Consider the following 18429-nt stretch of genomic DNA (forward strand, 5'->3'; position numbering starts at 1 on the left):
TGATCAGGGTCGGTTGAACAGAGCATGACCGAAAATTCAATTTTTTTGCACATGGATTGGATCTGAAATGACCATTTCTGAGTATTGTTCCAGCAGAACATGTTCTGTATATAATAGGTATTCCTTGGGAAAGCACACGTTTTTAAAAGTGGGTGATTTTTTAAAGTCACGTTAGCACACGTTCTCATACACCATATTCAATATTTAAAACACATATATAATTAGTAATTTATTTAATGATAATCTCACAGTAAACGTTTATTCCAGGTACGAAATGAGCATAAAGGAAACTGCAGCATTTTACAACACATAGTGATCATAATGTCCGTTCATTCTGCCAATTGTTGTCGATACTAAAACACAGAAAACCAACTGGAGATGCCTCTAGTATACATACGATTGGGCTTTTGACCCGATACCTTTGATAAATTGGTTATGCAGTGAAATGACCACGAGCTCAAGTTGATGTATCCTGTACATGGGAACTCTTGAGTAGCGATGCATAATTTCAAAGAATGATGAAGGCTATATGCAATGGCGTGACATAGATCACTAGACGCAACATATCTTGTTTTTGCATTTATTGACCCACCTCAAGTGTGTGAGTACACATCAGCAAATAGTATCCACTGATGATTGCCGGCATTGTACAGTGAACCACAATACATTGAATGATACTGGAGAGAAGAAGGTTCTGTTGGTAGAGTTAATAGTATGCGGGTTGAGGGCACAATTGGTAAACTGAAAGACCCTTCCCGCTATCCATGCGTTCCTTCTTGTGCCCTGCCTTGATTTCCTAATGCACCTCTGGAGAAGATACTTAGGCCCACTATCCTGCTATGGGAGAGATTAGCATTAAATAATAGAGTCCCGGTCCTTATGCTTCATTGTAATATTCCTGGACCGCGTAATCATCGTATCCATGGTAGCCTTTATAGTTATACTCGTCTTCATACGGATGATAGGGTGCATAATTGTCACCGCGGGTGATCACATGATCATACTCGTTTGCATGTTCATAGTCAGGTGTTGAACTGTCAGTATCAGGTTCAACTTGGTTCACTTGAGGAGTTTGGTCTACATTTTCAGCTTCGCTTGGGGTTGTACCAATGATGTCTACATTGCTATCTTCCGCAATGCCAACGGTCGCTGTTGCTATGTCTGCTGGAATATCATTGATGCCTGCTGTGGTGGCTTCTGGCTCTAATACAATATTTACATCTACTGCAGTAATTGCCTCTTGTTCGACAATGTTTCCATTATTCACGTCACCGGCATCAGTGCTCTGTGGCTCGATAATGTTGCCTTCGCTGGCAGGAGTGGTTTGTGGTTCATTTACATTTCCATTATTTACGTCACCGGCATCAGTGCTCTGTGGCTCGATAACGTTGCCTTCGCTGGCAGGAGTGGTTTGTGGTTCGCTTACATTTCCATTGCTCACGTCGCTGGCTGGGGTAGTCAGTGCCTCGCCAACATTTGCATGATTGTTTTCTTCGCTCGTAGCGTTTGCATGGCCTTCCTCTGCATCAACAGCATTGGTGCCATTTGTGCTGGTCTCAGTACCGTTTACGCTTTCTTCTTCGTTATTTTCAATTTCCCCATTTGTTTCTGTTCCGTTGTTACTCTCTGCAGTTTCCTCCACCTCCTCTGTTTCTGCTCCCTCTTCTTCTTCTTCTTCTTCCTCTTCTTCCTCTTCCTCTTCTTCTGTGGCTTCACTTTCTGTACCCTGTTTTGCACATTAGTAAAAGAGGTGACATTGTAAGATGAATAAACTATAACTCTTGATATGACAAAATACAGTTATGGCTAATGAGACATACAAGTGTTTGGAAAAATATCTTTGGGAATTCATTTTTCTTCTCCCAGTAAACAGAAATCTCAACATATTCGAGGCAGGTATGATTATATACACAAACTTCAGTCCTCGATAAGTGCAGAAGCTGCTGTATATTGGGAGCAAAAAATATCTGTATCCCCACGCTACTAAATTATGACCATACAAATGTGAGGCTGCCAGAGTATATATAAATCTAGAGTTGCCTGTTCTCCAACACAGAGAAATCCTTGTATGACGAGCCTTTGTTAGGGAAAGGTAAATCGAGGCATACTGTTTGTTGCTGCTAGCCATACCCACCATTTCAGCTACTCAACACGCTACAAAGTTGGACAGACATTTCTATACATTTGAGGCATTTAGCAGAAAATAGGAATGAACAATGTTGGCACTATATGGACACATTGGTTAAGTTTTGCATGTAACTGACATCAGTACACACACTAAAGGATGCTCCAAAATATTATATTAAAAAAGTTCAAACTCCTTCTGGACTTGAGAAAACATGTTCTAATCGCTCCCTAACCACATTAGAAACACATTTGTTCATATTAATTCATAGATGATATTTTGAACACAATATTGATGAACGTGTACCTTTTCAACTGAGATGATAGGAAAAGTAATCATACTTGAGAAACCCAGATTACTGTTTTTAAAAATAAACAGTTTCATCGTGACACGGTTTGGCCCTGATCATTATGTGATATGCTTTCATGCACAGTGAACTCTTCTTTTAGTACACTTTCCATATTTAGGGCACACATTTCTTCCTTATGCTGGCAGACAATCCAGCTTCTGACCTTGCCATTTTAATGTCACCCCTGGTGATCAACTAGCCGAAGACAGCTTCCTGGAGACAGAACTGTTCAATGTTCTCCCCCTGGCGAAATCAAAACTTACTTCTGGGGTTGCTAAGATCTGTGTAGGAGAAGCGGTGTGGGTTGGGGAGTAGATGATATGTTCAGCTGTTCTTTGAAGGCACTTAAAATGCCGGGCTTGGGTTGGTAGCTTCCCGAGCAGACTCGAGAAAGTGATACAACAAGAGGAAAACGTAAGAAGTCATGGCCCTGGAATGTTGCATATTCCTATCACCTCTCCTCCCTGGACTTGTGGTTAAACCATATATAACTCATCCCTTTGTTGGCCAGAAACTTTCTCTCTTCTCATGATATAGAAAGTGAATCCATCACCGCGTCCACAAGGCAAACTTTTTGTGATCGCCAAAACATTCACTGATGCTTATCTCTTCCTTGGTTCCTCAAAACAATTCAATATACTCCCAAGAAGTTCACTTGTGGCGTGACGAGGAATTGCTAGGCATCTAAACACATACTGTCACTTTTAAGTTGCTCATTGCCCATAGACATCATTTAACTCCGAGTTTTATGATTATCTCAAGCTTTACCAGCATGTGTCATTTAAATTGAGCAATGGCTGCCAAGTGCACCATTTTTTTTACTTTGATTCTATTGAATCTAGATTAGTGGTTTTCACCCCATTGTCCGCCAAATATTTTGGACTCCGAGCGTCAAGATCCCTCACAATTGACTAGGCATGCTAGGACTAATGGCTGTTTTATCCCAAGGCATCTGGCGAGCCAAAGTTTGAACGCTCATGGTGTGTGCACATGCTCAGTTGAGGACCTTATGTTGTTCCTCCCCACTCCCCATACTTTTGTTTAGGGATTGAGTGTTGACATTATTAACCTGTGCTTGAGCAGTAAGTAAAGGTAGCTGCTGGAGACACGCTATGGAAATGCATTCTATCAGGGTTCTGCAATAGGTGGTTCTGCAGGTTTTCTGAGCTCGAACTCTCATCAGCCCTAGCCAGCATAGTCAATGGTGGTAGGATCATGTGAGTTGTAGTCCAAAGCATCCAGAGAGCCAAAGGTTGCTGACCCCTTCTTTATGGTGTGCTGACAAGCAAGGCAAGCAAGACCTCTATTCTTCTGGATACCTGCAGATGTCGGCCGAATAATGGAGTGTTTTTGCCAGAAGGTGGTGTGTCTGCAAAACATTCTTGTCTGGCCCATTTACATTTTTTTGATGTTCTCATTCCCCATGTTGTAGAACGATGCTGAATATTATATTAGTGTTTTTGCAGCGCTGTGTGCTATTTGGATGGTCAATGCATTACGTGTAGAATGTAATATTGCCACTGTATTGAGTAGTTGGTTGCAATGTGTATCATCAGAAGCAACTGGTTAAGTAATCCAGTTCCATGAGTGCATTTAGAAATGTTAAGTGCTAAATTAAATATTTCTAATCTGGTCCACAAGGAAGAACAATGGCCCTCATTACGACCCAGGCGGTAAGTTACCGCCTGGGTCGTACCCTTACCACCATGGCGTAAACTACGTTTACGCCATGGTGGTTGGCGGATTTACCGCCCCATTCCAAGGTGAGTGGGGCGGTAAATCCCCATTTCCCATTTTACCCTTCCCCATTCCCATTTTTGCCCCATAGGGCATAATGGGAATGGGGAAAGGCGCTAATTACGCCACCGTAAATTACGGTGGCGTAATTAGCACCAAGGTCCCTTTGCGGCATGGGTTTTAACGCCTGCAAAAAGCAGGCGTTAAAATCACCATCCCGCAAAGGGACCTTGGAATCAGGCGTTAAGGGTCGGCGCCATTTACGGCGTCGTAAACCCCTTAACGCCTGGGTCCTAATGAGGGCCAATGTGTCACTTTATATTTGACATAAAGGTTTGGAAATTATATCTTTGCCTTGCAAATGTGAGCGATCTTATTAACCAAGCATTTTATATATATTGCATTGTACTTGATTGCGTGTTTTCATCATTTGTCATGTCTGTGACGGTGAAAGTCATTTGATAGGGTCAAATGAGTTCAAAGCCTTTAGATGCACAATACTATGCTAAAATATGAGGCAGCTGTTTCTGATAAAAAAAATAAAAAATATATATATATATATAATATTACCAGTGATAGATGCCTACATAAGTAGTAATGGCGGATAATGATCATCTGATCATCTGGCAATCTGGTCTGCTGTTTACCCGCCTGGTGGGACCATGCAGGTATTCTTTAGTCAGCACCTGTCTTGTGGTTAGTTTAAGATTACAATAAGAAGTATGTTTGAGCCTTCTAGCAAGTCAAGCAACCATTTTATTGTGGCTGATTGTTTTATTACCGGTGTTCTCATTGTTGTTATTATTATGATAATCGTCACTGCTATCATTATTATTATTATTAATAATACTATATTAATATTATTAATATTACGAGTCATATTTTAATATGCTTTTCTGATTCTTAGTAGGCATGGGTACCAGGTAATTGCAGTAATTAATAGTAAACTGCATTGGAGTCACAAATGCCTAACCCATTACCACAGAATTGGCGGTATTTCCTGATGCAATATTGCCAGATTCTGCTACTGTTACTAGCCCTGGCAGTGAACCCAGCAGATTATGATCACAGTAAAATGCAATTTGATCCAAGCAGCAGCATCAGCACAATCTAAATTGGGACACCATCATCTTTGTCAGTGAGACTACTTTGTGGCATTGAGTTGTAGAAAAGCAGATGATGTCATCTTTAGTGCACACCCTCTCACCTCTGTCCTACATGAAGAATAGCAGGAAGTCTCTGTGTATAACACCAGGCATTATGCCAATACCACATTGAAGATATGAGAGACATTATGCACTCAGACAACCGCACTGAATGTACCCTCGCACTGATGTGGTGGAAGGATGTCGGCATACACCATTGGACATAGAAGAGCAGCTACTGATAAGAGTAAAGTGATGTCGTAAGGAGAAGACACAAGGACACACAGAAACGATATGCAGATACTTAAAGAGTAAAGATGTAATCAATGAAGTAAAGGTAATCGAAAGTAGAGAGATGGGGTAATCATCTATGCTGAGAAGACAAGTGAGATGAAACTCAGCGAAGGTATATTCGCAGAAACGCTAGGTAAATACGATATATAAAAGCTTTCTGCAGTAGAAACTATAACATTAGGGGAGCGGGCATGATGAAAAGATGAACTTCAGACCTTGTCAAAACTTCCTCAGAGACAAACCAAGCATGCAAGGCTGAAAGACACTGAAGATACAGTTTAGTGCGAGGAACAAAGGATATCTGTTTGGCTGAGACTGAGGATTACACATCAAGAAATAATTGGAAGGTACAGAGGGAGTCGACATGGATAAGCTATGAATGAAGGACATTTCCCTCTTAGATTCAGTAGAAGTGAAAAAATGTGCAAGTGCCAAGCATTGAACAATCAAGGATGGAGAAAGCATATGTAAGATGTAAAAACCAATCTCCAGAGGACAAAAGGAGTAATAACACCCAGCATAATTAAATCAAATAGCAGTAAATAAAAGGACGAAATGGAAAGATGCGTGGTCTACTGACAGGTGGTGCAAGCTTAGAAAACAAGACCTATTCATTGAACTCCAACTGATGATAGAGAGATGTGCCTACACTCCCTTAAAAATCCCACAGAACAAAACAGTCACCAAGGTCAACTACGAAGGAGAAGCCTTGGCTCATGGTCTAACTGATGAGAGATGGTAGGCTAAGTGACCAATGTGGGCAGTGATCTGATGTTCCGCGCACCTGGGTTTCATTTTGCAAACGTGCTACTGACAAGCTGAATGTCCAAGGTTAGGAGAGTGTGACAACCAATCCGAAAGGGCTATATAGCAGCATGCTATAGAATCTTGCAGAGGCCAATCTGCTGTTATTGTTTTTCTATACTCTGTATTATATGCATTAAGAGGTAGTTTGAGGCATGCCTACCAGATAAGGGGCAGCCAATTATGTTATTAATTCTTATGCATACTATAGGTATATGTGTTCCCCTAACCAATCTCTCCCTTTCAGTAGGTTTTATTATTTGCCACGTACGAGAATCTCATAGCTGACGTACATCAAAGTATAAAGCCTTTGTGTAATGGAAAGTAACTGAGAGTAAGCTGCGACTTGTTATGATTGCCAGGTTTCCCTACTTTTTTGGAGCTGACAATAAAGTAGTACTTTGCCATATTCTTTGAGTCTGTCCGGTTATTTGGTTTATTTGGGTCCAATATCATTTATTATGATAATTCCATTCTGCACATGAGATACGCCCAAAGGTGCAACTGCACAGGGTACTCTGGCACCTACCCGGGCTGGATACACAGTCAGGATCTTGTGTGCAATGGCAGCAAAACCTACAGGCACAAACTTCAGAATTGATGAGGATGAAGTCAGCAGATGTGACCTCGTTTTTTGTGATCAGTAATTGCTTAACTCTATGCATTGCTTGGGTTGGATGGAATTTAGATAGATTTACACAGCAATGAGGACCAGACTGGATCTGAACTCAAGGGAATCCAGCACATTTTGAAGGGGAGGAGCATTGCAGATATGTTATGAGTGGTTTCACTTACCTTTGCTATTTCCTTCTGGGGTTCTGCGTCCTTTGCTACTTCCTTCTGGGGTGCTGGGTCCTTTGCAACTTCATTCTGATTTGCTGTGTTCTGTTTCCCACCCTGAGTTATTGACGCCTGTCCTCCGTTTCCTTTCGGTCCCCCAACAATAGGGGAAGTTCCCACCTTTTTAGGATCATTCTTCACCACAAAGCCCTGAAAAACATATATCAGAGGTTACCTAATATGCCAAGTTTAGACAGGTTCTAAATGGCACCATATTGATCAAGCAGGAATACTATGTGGTCATAGTGATTGGTACAACAATCTAAAGATAGTTGGGAGTGTTGATTCCGGATACATTTCATATGTTGCATAGTAGAAAATCCAAACATCCCCGCTGATTGACAGCTCTTGTTGCATTTCCAGATTCTTCGTCCCAGACAGACAGGTGATGGACAATTGCACTAAAGAGTGTGCATCCCAGAATGTCAGCGAGAGGTGGTCACGCCATTTATAGGAGAGCCAAGCCAAAGCCAAGCCAGAGCTAAACCAGAGGTCTGGCTTGGCCTTAAGGTCCTAAGCACAAGCAAAAACCACTGGAAAGGGCGTGTGTAAATTAGTAAGACTCATATGTTTTAAATAGCAGAAGTGACATGCTAAACAATGTCCTACTTCTGTCTAGAAGGTCTCCCAAGACAGACTAACTCAAAGCATCACCATTAATCACGTGCACTGAAAAAGCATCCAAGCCTTGCTGAACACTGTCTTAATGCACTTTGACCCCTTTCTTGCAATACACTAAGTGACATGTGTACTTTAGGTGGTGTGGTTGAATACTATTATTCTGCAAAAGCCTATTAAATTACATTTACAGAGCTTATCTATGTACCAAACCCGTGTTGGACTGAGACTCAGGGCTTTTGGTCGGATCAAAAGTTGACAGGGACAGCTGTAAATTCTACAGGGTTACCTACACTTCCTGAAAATTACTGACATCTGCCTTTGGTACATCTCTGCAGTGTTGTGATCCTATGATTGTGGGGACACACACTGTACATTTTGGGCGGGATGAGATGCATATAATACCTTTTCTCAGTGTTTACATCCATTCATGTCTATAAAATCAGTCATTCACTGACAAATCTCACAGCGAGGCAATTCCAAAAGCTCCCAGGCAGAGGCAGTGGGCTGAAGTGATGTATTTATGAGGGCCGAAAGAAGACAAGGTGATTGAAGGGTAATTTATCTGAAAAATGTATCACAATTCCTCATCAGACCCTCCAAAAGAGTGTTTCTCAAGGGCGATGGTCAGATGATCCTCATTTCAATTTCGACGGGTTGAGATATGAGTACATACCTGACAATTGAGCCACTGGGAAAAAGGTGTGTACATTAGACAGCCCGGTATTCAGTAAATAACAGAGGGGATTTAATAAAGGATGGTGTAATTGCAATAATCATTATACCATATAATAAACAAGCATTGGCAATGCCAACAGTTTGGTAGGCATGCGAAAGGCACTTGCCAGGCACTGTCATAGAAGTATTAACTAGCGATTGATGGCAGCATGTACAAAATGGTGCGATACCCGGGCATCTAATAGCACTGCCTGGCAAATGCCTACTATTTATGCACAGGCCAACACTGTTGACTTTGCCAATGCTTGTTTTTAACCCAACTTCAGTGAAGGGCACACACAGTGCTTAGTACGTGAATCGAGTGGCTGAAGGCAGACATGGTTAAGTCATTTTAATTACGCCAGTGGCATGTTTCCAGCTCCATTTCAGTCATTAACTCTATGAGGATTGCTTAGGAAAAACACTGGCAAGCCATTTGAGTGCAAAGTTTGATGGTAAGGCGAGCTCAAAGAGTTCTCATGATGAGGTGTTTTGACACAGAGGCACAGGAACTGGGTGGCAATGGCCATTAGGATTAGCATGGCCATGGGCAGTTAATGGGTGGGCAAATGACCAAACAACACCTTCAAGCTGTTTGCTCCTCCTCATATGCCATTTCCCCCTATCTGTACTCTAATGCAATAGTTTTGCCTTATAGGTGGCACTGCTTGCCCCCAGATAAAGCCCTGTGCACAAACCACCAACACATCACAGGACATGCGTGCTATTTATATATAACCTTCTGAGATATTGTGCGCAAGAGCCTATTTTGTGGTGCAAACTAGCGATTGCTGAACCAGCTCATATCAGAATCTGTTAGAGCTGTGCCCAGAGCCGGGAAGTCCAGGCTTGTTATTATTTTATTCTTCTGACACACTGCTTATGTCAAGGTCTAAAAATATGATGCAACTCTTGATTAATACATGCAACAGTACTGCTGCGAGTATTCACTTTTGGTGATAGCTGCTAAATCATAAATTGTGGTGGGAAAGAGAAATCCCAAAATGTATTCTGTGTCATGAAGTAGATTCCTGAAGACAGCCTCCCACTATGATTATTTGGCCCAAAGACTAACTTGCAATGCAAAATGGAGTACCTAGACAGCAAAATCTAGAGTAGCGATGAATCAGCTATCAGACGGCCACCCCTAAACAAACCAAGCACAGCACTTTGTGAGAGGCCCCGTAACACAGGGATCCGACTACTTGTCGGCACTTTAATCATCTGCTCAGAGGATACCATTGCCTGTCAGGTACACTGATCAACAAATGGAAATTCGATCCATAACCAATTAGTGTGTAATTATTGTACTTATCATTTACAGCCCTGAAGAAGAGCAAAGCTCGAAACACGTGTTGACTGGCCACTTGTTTTCTCTAATGATTTTATTAATTTGAAACCATTCAATACATCGTGCAATACTTACAGTAATTAATACAAGACTCTGGATGTCTTTAGAGTGAGGCACATCCTGAGACTTTGTGTGTTTTTGGTGCATTTCAAATCTGGGACATGCTAGAGAAGCATACCCAACGATCTCAGCTGTGACTCACTGCTTTCTAGGAACCTCTGTTCACAGCGCTGGATACTGGTTTGCTCCCAGCACTACAGATTTTCAGCCATGAAACAAGTCAATGGAATTTGTTGGTCATTTAATCTACAAAATCCACAATGAAAGGGCCTTTTGATGGATGTAAAGACTACCTATTCAAGAACCGGAATCGAATGAAAGGAAGGAGACATGCTGATAGTTGGTGGGGGTGATGGGGTAGGCTGTCTGTTTTTTTATAAGCAGGGTATAATGATGGCCCCCTTGCAACAAGCTGGGAAGATATCAAAGAAAATTGAAGTATTTAAGGGGAGGCGAGAGGTAGGAGCAGGGCAGGAGTGTCATTGCTTTACTGTTTATGGTATAAAATGAGTTGGCAGCAGCACAACGGGTTTGGCAGAGAAGAGAGTAGGGGCCACACTAGCCGATTTGGAGGATGGGATATTAAATTGTGAGGAGAGGTTGAGGGCAGGGGTGGTGCAGATTCAAAGGAATTAGGAGGGAGAGAGAGGAGATCAGACAGGGGGCCCTGTGTATCTTACGGGTTTAGGAGCTACTGCTGGCAAAGTCATCAGCTGAAAACAAGAAGAAACCACAGAGGAGTCGAGGGGTGTGAGCATACACTCGAGAGTTATGCACACTATGCAATAATGAGAGCAGAGAGTTAAGGTGAGCCGATGGGGTGAGATGCCTGTGTCAAATCAAAGTCCAGAAATGCAACTTTAATCGAGTCGAGAAGAGACAGAGAAAGATCTGAAAGCAAAGCCTTGACTTGGTCTAGGTAACGAGGATGGGGAGGAGGCGTGGGAATAAGAACAAGACAATGATGCGTAGAAGAGAGTGGTCTGAGTGTTATGGGTCAACAGAGATTGCAGAGGAAGATGCTTTGTGAATTGCCACGGCTTTGGGCTGGCGGGATCTGTATGGTGATCAGAGGACGGCCAAAGAGAGTGAAGTCCAGCTCCAGCTTGTGGACATTGGTTATGTTATCGAGGTTGATGAGGGGGAGGTGCGGTGATAGCCTATGTGGGATGCATGATTATAGTGTTGTCATGGAGATGTGGGGTCAATGTGGGTAGGATGGAAAGAGGGAGGCAAGAGGAGTGGGGGGGCACCGCGTGAAGGAGGGTAGCCAAAGGTGATTAGCAGAAGCCCGGGATATGAAGGGCATGGTGTTGAGGAGATGGAATGTGCCTGTATAGGTAAGCACTGGAAGCAACAGAGAGATGGTGCCCATGGGTATCAGGCAGGAGAAGAGCCGTGGGAGCAGAACCTGAGCCTGCGTCGAATGGTCTTTAAACCTGGGTCCTTTAAGAATCAAACAGGGGTTGTAAAACATGTCACCCATTTTATCATCTCCCTTTCTCTATGGGGTGTGAGAGGGTTAGGATGCCCTGGACTATGATGCCCTGTGAATCCCAAATAGGTAGTCACAAAGAGAGTCAACCTTTGTTGCTATTGGCTCCTAATTGGAAAAGCCTGGCTGGATGCCTTGGGGGGCCGATTAAGGAAGAAAGGTATGTTTCACCTGACCTATTGGGGGCCAATCAGAATTACCAAGATGTCTCCACTGGATCAAGGAAAAATTTGTGGTTTTCTAGATGTTGCGGGTGGTGCCAGAATCCTCTGAAATTTATGCTGTGGCAGAAACAATCAATTTAAAGTCAGTTGTTTTGAACTTCCTGTCATGTGACGGGTTCACAAGCCCCTTTTGGGACCCATCAAAATTGACTAGATGTATTCCACCAGGCCCAGAATGGTGTTGCAGGTGCCTTGGTGTTGTAAGCAGGAAGGAGCTTTGTCTTTGGTGCTGGCCGCTCTGGTGGGCATCATGATTCTCTGGAATAGCAGGATGTGGAAGAAAGATCCCTTCAAACTGATTGCCGAGCTCGTCCTCGCATGTCATGCAGTCACAAGACCCCCTCTGGAGACAATCAACATGTCCAAGGTGGTTTCCACCGGGTCCAAGAAGATGTTGCTGATGCTTGGTGTTTCAGGCTTAGAGGAGGTTAATGTTTACTGCAGTAACCTCAGGAGGTTGTCAAGGTCCCCAGGAATGGCTTGAATTTTAATTGATATCGACAAGCCTATCACTGTAAACCTTTACTTTCCTAAGGGAACCTGTGCAATTGCATCCGTGTAGTAGAATGTCTTTCACATACCACCATTCTGTGTCTAACTCTTAATCAACACGCGCATGGAGCTTCAAAAGCTTATGCATCATACTACCTCACCATATGATTTTAGGTCAACTTAATAATACATTTATAATGGTTATAAAGATAAAGTGAAACATTAATTACGCTGAAGGATTCTGAAGCGCTTTATATGCATGAGGTATTGATGGGTAATAGAATGCTCTTAAAAGCCATTTCTGGGGGAAATGGCCGTACCATTTTTAAGCCAGTCACCAAAGGCTACACCTTAGGCAGAGATCTTCCAAATGAGGAGCAGGCCAGGGGGCAGAAGGATGAATGGAGGGAGTTATGAAGATTGATTTTAATATAAAATATAATCCTTTATAGCTTGTGTGGAGACCCAGAAACATATTTTTATGGGGTTTGGGAGGTGGAGGCGTTCAGTGTAAACAAGTTTGCCCTGGAGTGAGCTCTGCCTGCCTGTGAAATTTGGTGACCATTCATGGAACCATTTCTTCGAAAAGGGTAGCAATGTATCTTGCTTGCGAATGTGAGCTGAAAACTCTTTGGTTGTACTCCGTCCCTATCGATTCACCACCCTGACTCATTTCTAGATGTCCACTCGAGCTCTGCAGTGCATCAAATTTTGAGGAAGTAAGCTTCATTTAGCCAAATCATAATCTGCTTTCATAATATGCATGCAAAATGAGCCTTGCTCCCTGGTTTTAGCTGTGTAGTGACGTAAGTTCACACAAAGTATCTGTCCAGCGCGCTGAACACTCTGTTGCTTGTGTCCTGTCAAGGTTGTTGTTCTGTGAGGCCACTAGCCGACCTCCCTTGTGTTTAGCTGCGCCTGTTTAATGATGGATGTTAAATAACCCCTCTGGTGTAAAAACCACTTCTGTTAGGACGGCCGATGAGCCCTGCAACCGCCCTATAAATATAGCCCAGCAGATTGCAGAGTACACTTTAACCATGCGGCCTGTGGGCGAGACCAAGAGCTTAGTTTATAAACTTGTCCATTCTGGCTTCCCCGTAGGCCAAGGTCTTTTTGAATCTCCTGCCCAGATAATGACCTTTCCCAGCATAACAATTCTCAAGCTGTCTCGTAAGGCTATTTGTAAATTCCAAATATTTGTGTCGTTTTTTTAATACCTACCAAAAGAATCTCAATCCGGGGTTTTCTTTGGATTCGTACACAAAGGCGACTGTGTTGCACACATCCTGCAAACCACACCCATTCTGGCGCTGCATTGAAAGTAAAGTATCTTTTTGGAATGTTTTGATCCGGCTAGACGTATGAAAATGGCACTTTTACTGTCACCTTTTGGTGTGAGCATCGCAATCTGCAGGACTTCTGAGGCCAGATTATCTAACCTTTACACCAGTGCTAAAAATGGAGTGTTTGATTGGTTACTGTGGAATCGAGCAAAATAGGTTTAGCGCCAATCCGTACTAACTAGAAACATCTTTACTAGGGCGAAGGAGAATCAGCCTGGTTTTGGTACCTAACGTAAAAAGCCATTCTTTTCAATGTACGCAACAAACACAGTGAATAAATCAGTCCGCCTCATTATTGCCCTATTGAATGTTCTCTCTGATAATTTCACATTATCTAAGCAGTAAAACTGGTGCTGTATTCATTTGCTCCTTCCTTTTCACAGGGGTAAAGCTTTGATATTTGGACACCAGAAACTGCAGTATGATTTTCATTTTGGAGAGTGGCAGAGAAGGGCAGTGAATCTGCAGGTACGCCACTACAGGGACAGACATTGCAGCCAAGAACTGGAACACACTGCCTGCTGCACTGAGATCGCAACAATCATATTGGTCCTTTCGAAAGCACCTCATGACTTTGCTATTCTGCCCGGCCCCTCCCTGGCGCGATCAGGGACGTAGTTTCACCAGAATGCCAGGGGTAGCGGGAGTGACATCACATGACCTTTGACCTCTTAGAGACATAACAGGAAGTTATGTAATTTGACCCAATGCTGAAAAGTGACATCATGGAAGCCATGGAACACATCTTTTCACCCTTTGAAAAAACAGAAAGAGGCATCACATAGCATTGTTCCTAAGTACACAGCGAAAAATATGGTTACTATATCACTATAATGTGATATACATTTCATACAAGAATGGATCCCCATATGTATCGTTCATATCAGTGTTTATATGCCTATATTACAAAATTACTGTGGATGCAAGCAGACGTCCAAAGCCAAATGATAATGATGTGTTATCATAAAGCACTTACCCTTAAGCGCTTTAAAAAGAACAAATATACATACAATGTCACCCAACCTGTGTTGGTACTCATTTATTAACCTCAGAAGCAATAAATGACGGGTCAGGGTGTTTAGGAACCGACTAAATCAGTGACTCACTCCCTGAAGTGTGCCTGAAATAAACCTTTAACGAGTCTAGCAATTATTGTATACAATTCCAGAAAGACAAATTATTTGTTATTCCTATTCTTTCTTATTTAGGGTCAGTGCTGAAAGCGTTAGACTTGTGCAACCTCCTGTTTTTTTAAAGATGCCTGAACAAGAGCCAGACCAGGAGCTTACATTTTTTTGTAAGAATTATGTTTTAACATATTTACTTTTTTTAAGGGTAGCAAGGGAGACCACAGTGGTAGCAAGGGAGACCTCAGGGGTAGCAAGGGAGACCTCAGGGGTCGCAGTTGTGAACCTTGGTGACCCCCAAATGATGTCCCTGTGCACAATCTGATTACCGAGAGCAATCAGAGCTATTACCACCATTTCTGTTATTTCGGATCAAGGTTCCAATGATGGTGGAACAGCACCAGCATATCTCAATCTTGGCACCGTTGCATGAGCAATCTAAATGTTCCTGCCCTGTGCAGCATGACAACATGCCAGTCACTTTCCTTGCCATTGGAGCTGCCATGTTGCTCTTGTTACTTTTACGCCTTCCTTCACCCAGCCCAGAGACCGACAGACACTATTTCCTTTCCGGTCGCCCTCCCTGCAACACAAATACCTTTGGATGTTCCCCCACTATGCCAGTTGCTGTGCCATGTCTTCTCGGCCTGCGCATGCTGGTGGCATGTCTGGCGTTCTGCATCCGGGAGTGATTCTGCTGGAATTCAGCATGCTGGCATTTAGCCGCAGGTGTGCAGACATATTGTAGCTTGTTCTATCCTAGCGTCAGGCAATACAGTAATGAGGGGATGCTGAGCCCACCCTTTATAAATCCTAACAATCAGGGTGGCATCCAAATAGGGCGAAACATCTCCAGAGTTGCTCGCGGTCTCAAAGAAAAGGGATACAATCTAGGCGATCATGCTGGACTGTCCCTTTTGGGCTGAGACCAAGCATTTGTTGCACATGAATTTTCCCTTCATTGACACAGCATGATGAAATTGGTTTGGAAGAATGCCAGTAGCAATGTCGAAAAAAAATCTATCACCACTGGAACCTGGTCTATTATATGAATAATTGACTTTTGCACAAGTACACATTTGAGACCTATTGATGTACATGTGGATAGGTATACATTTAGTGGAAAATTGAAATTGAAAACTTTTTTGCTAAATTAAGCATGAATATGGCACCAGAGAGTATTGCGGCAACTGATATTTCCATGCCCTCATTGAATGATTTGGAGCATGTTAAATTGTTTTTATCACTAGAAGAACCGACACAATCAGAAATGACAGAAATCTTGAATGACTTAGACATAGATCAGGGTACAAGTCATAAACAATGTTTACAGGTTAAATCCAAATGTATTCCCCCTTTACCTCAGGACAATCTAAAAGATGTTATTTTTTTTTAATTATGTCAGCTGATATTTGCAAGCCAAGCCGAATGCACAATCAACTAAGTTGAAAAGAAGTGGTTTTACGAATCTAACAATTTCAGAGAGGGCTACCTTCAAGAAGTTACAGCAGGATGAATCAATACTTATAAAGGCAGCTGATAAAGGAGGCAAAATTGTGGTATAAAATAGGCAAGATTACATATAGATGGGAGTGAACCATTTACAAGAAAATGGGAAATATCACATAGCACATTGCAACCTTGGAACTCTTTGAAAACTAATGTCTATACCAAGATTCAATTCTGGCATAATGAAGGTATAATTAATAAAAAGGACTACACTCACATGCTTAGGCAATTTCCAAAAAAAACATTTATCTATTTTTTGCCAAAAGTTCACAAAGCATTTGACAAGATACCAGCGGGAGGCACATAGTAAATGGTATAGGGTCATCCTTAGAACCCATCTCTGAGTTTATTGACAATTTTTTTTATCCAATTGTGACTACACATAAATGATACACACAGGACAGCAAGCACATACTATCAAGACTATCAGAAATACAGTGGCAATCTATGTTCTGTTTGGTAACCCTTGATGTGGTAGCCCTATACACATCGATTGAGCATAGTTTTGCCCTAGAAGCCATTGAATACTTCTACAATCAAAAATCACCCACCTATTATGGGGAGGGAAACATGTTGTGAGATCTGGCCGATTTGGTTTTTGGAGAACATATTCATCTTGTTTGATGGTACAACATATCAGAAATTATCCGGAGTTTCTATGGGTTCATACTGTTCCCCATCAATAGCCAATCTCTGCATGGGATTATTGGAAGAGGAATGTATGTATTCTACACAGAATATACACATCACAAGATGGTGGTGTTACATTGACGATATTTTGATGAAATGACCAGGCACCGTCAAGATTTATTACAGTACATAACTTTTCTGAAAATGAACACAAAACGGAATTCAATTCACAGCGACTTGCAATCAATGGTCAATCTCCTTTCTAGACTTGTAAATCTCCATATGTTATAATAACATTAAAACTCAAACCTATCACAAAACCACGGAAGCAAACACGACTATGTGCAGATAGCTGTCATCTTAAAAGCATTACATGTAATCTCCCATATGGAGAACTTCTAAGGGCCAAAAGGAATTGTAGTTCAAGGGAATATTTTCAAAGATAAAGTGAAATATTAACTAACCTATTCAGAGAAAGCGGATATGCTGAAACAGTCATTGCAAAAGCTTTAAAAAAAGTGACAGAGAGACCAGGCAGGAATTGCTGGTACCAAAAGTGTGCACAGATAACAGTGGAGAACAATGCAGGTTCATTACTACTTATTCGACACATAGCCAAAGGATATTTAATCTAGTGAAAAAACACTGGAATATCCGAATGCTAGATCAAGATCTACATACATTTGTAGATCTGATTCCTAAAATTGTATACAGAAAGTTTACAATAATAGGTCATATGATTGCCCCTACCTTTTTATGGAAAAGCACACAGGATTCAGCAGGGAAACAATGACTTATGACTAAACTTACTTAAAGGTTTTTACAAGTGTGGCAATTCAATTATTGCAAAGTCACTGAAAATTGCAACGGTTTTTCGGATGCACACAACAATACTATTGTAATCAAAGAATTAATCAAATGCAAAAGCAATTTGTGATATATGCCATGAAAGGCATCTGTGCTTAGATATACATTGGTTGTACTAAACACCAGTTTAAAATCAGGATGTATGAACACCTATGGGCTGTTAAAACAAAGGATGTGAGATATTCCCTGGCTACACATTGGAACTTAGAACACACACAGAATGAGCTAAGTAACATTGGATTCTATTGCTTTAAAAGCCTGGTGCAAAACAAAAGGGGCAGGGATTTGGTAAAAGCATTGAGACAGGAAGAGGATCGGTTAACTTTCCATTTTAGAGCCACCACAATCGGTCTCAACTCGGACCACAAATGTAATGTTTTTCTGGGTTGAAACAATGCATAACAAGGTATCACAAGTGCATATGTGAATTAAATTTTTAGATACATGTATCTGTCATATTTGCAATAATGAGACAAAACATGTCATGAATTAAGTTCTCAATGACTGTATATGCTAGTGGTGTTAGGGTGTATACTGTCCATTGGGCATACGGGCATTAGTAAGTAAAGGACTTTATAAATGTTGTGCTGCACATTACTGTTCCCTTGTTACACACAGGTGTTGGCATGGGGGTTGGAAAAGCCATTTATTGTATTGCCTGTCACTATATCTGACAGGTTTCAGTAATTAGGAGGAAGG

At 41.8% G+C, this 18429-nt stretch overlaps 1 protein-coding gene across 1 annotated transcript in view; it reads right to left on the reverse strand.

The window, feature by feature from the left end:
- Positions 1–216: 216 nt before the first annotated feature.
- IBSP (integrin binding sialoprotein) overlaps positions 217–18429 on the reverse strand; it is a 75978-nt gene continuing 57765 nt past the window's right edge. The window contains exons 6-7 of the mRNA XM_069630456.1: positions 7250–7444; positions 217–1726 (exon numbers count right to left, since the gene is read on the reverse strand). Coding sequence (XP_069486557.1) covers positions 878–1726; positions 7250–7444 — 1044 coding nt within the window. The 3' untranslated portion in view covers positions 217–877. The remainder of the gene's footprint in view (positions 1727–7249; positions 7445–18429) is intronic.

This window comes from Ambystoma mexicanum, chromosome 6q (genome assembly GCF_040938575.1).
Source record: "Ambystoma mexicanum isolate Mex_15411 chromosome 6q, UKY_AmexF1_1, whole genome shotgun sequence".
In the NCBI taxonomy this organism is placed as follows: domain Eukaryota; kingdom Metazoa; phylum Chordata; class Amphibia; order Caudata; family Ambystomatidae; genus Ambystoma; species Ambystoma mexicanum.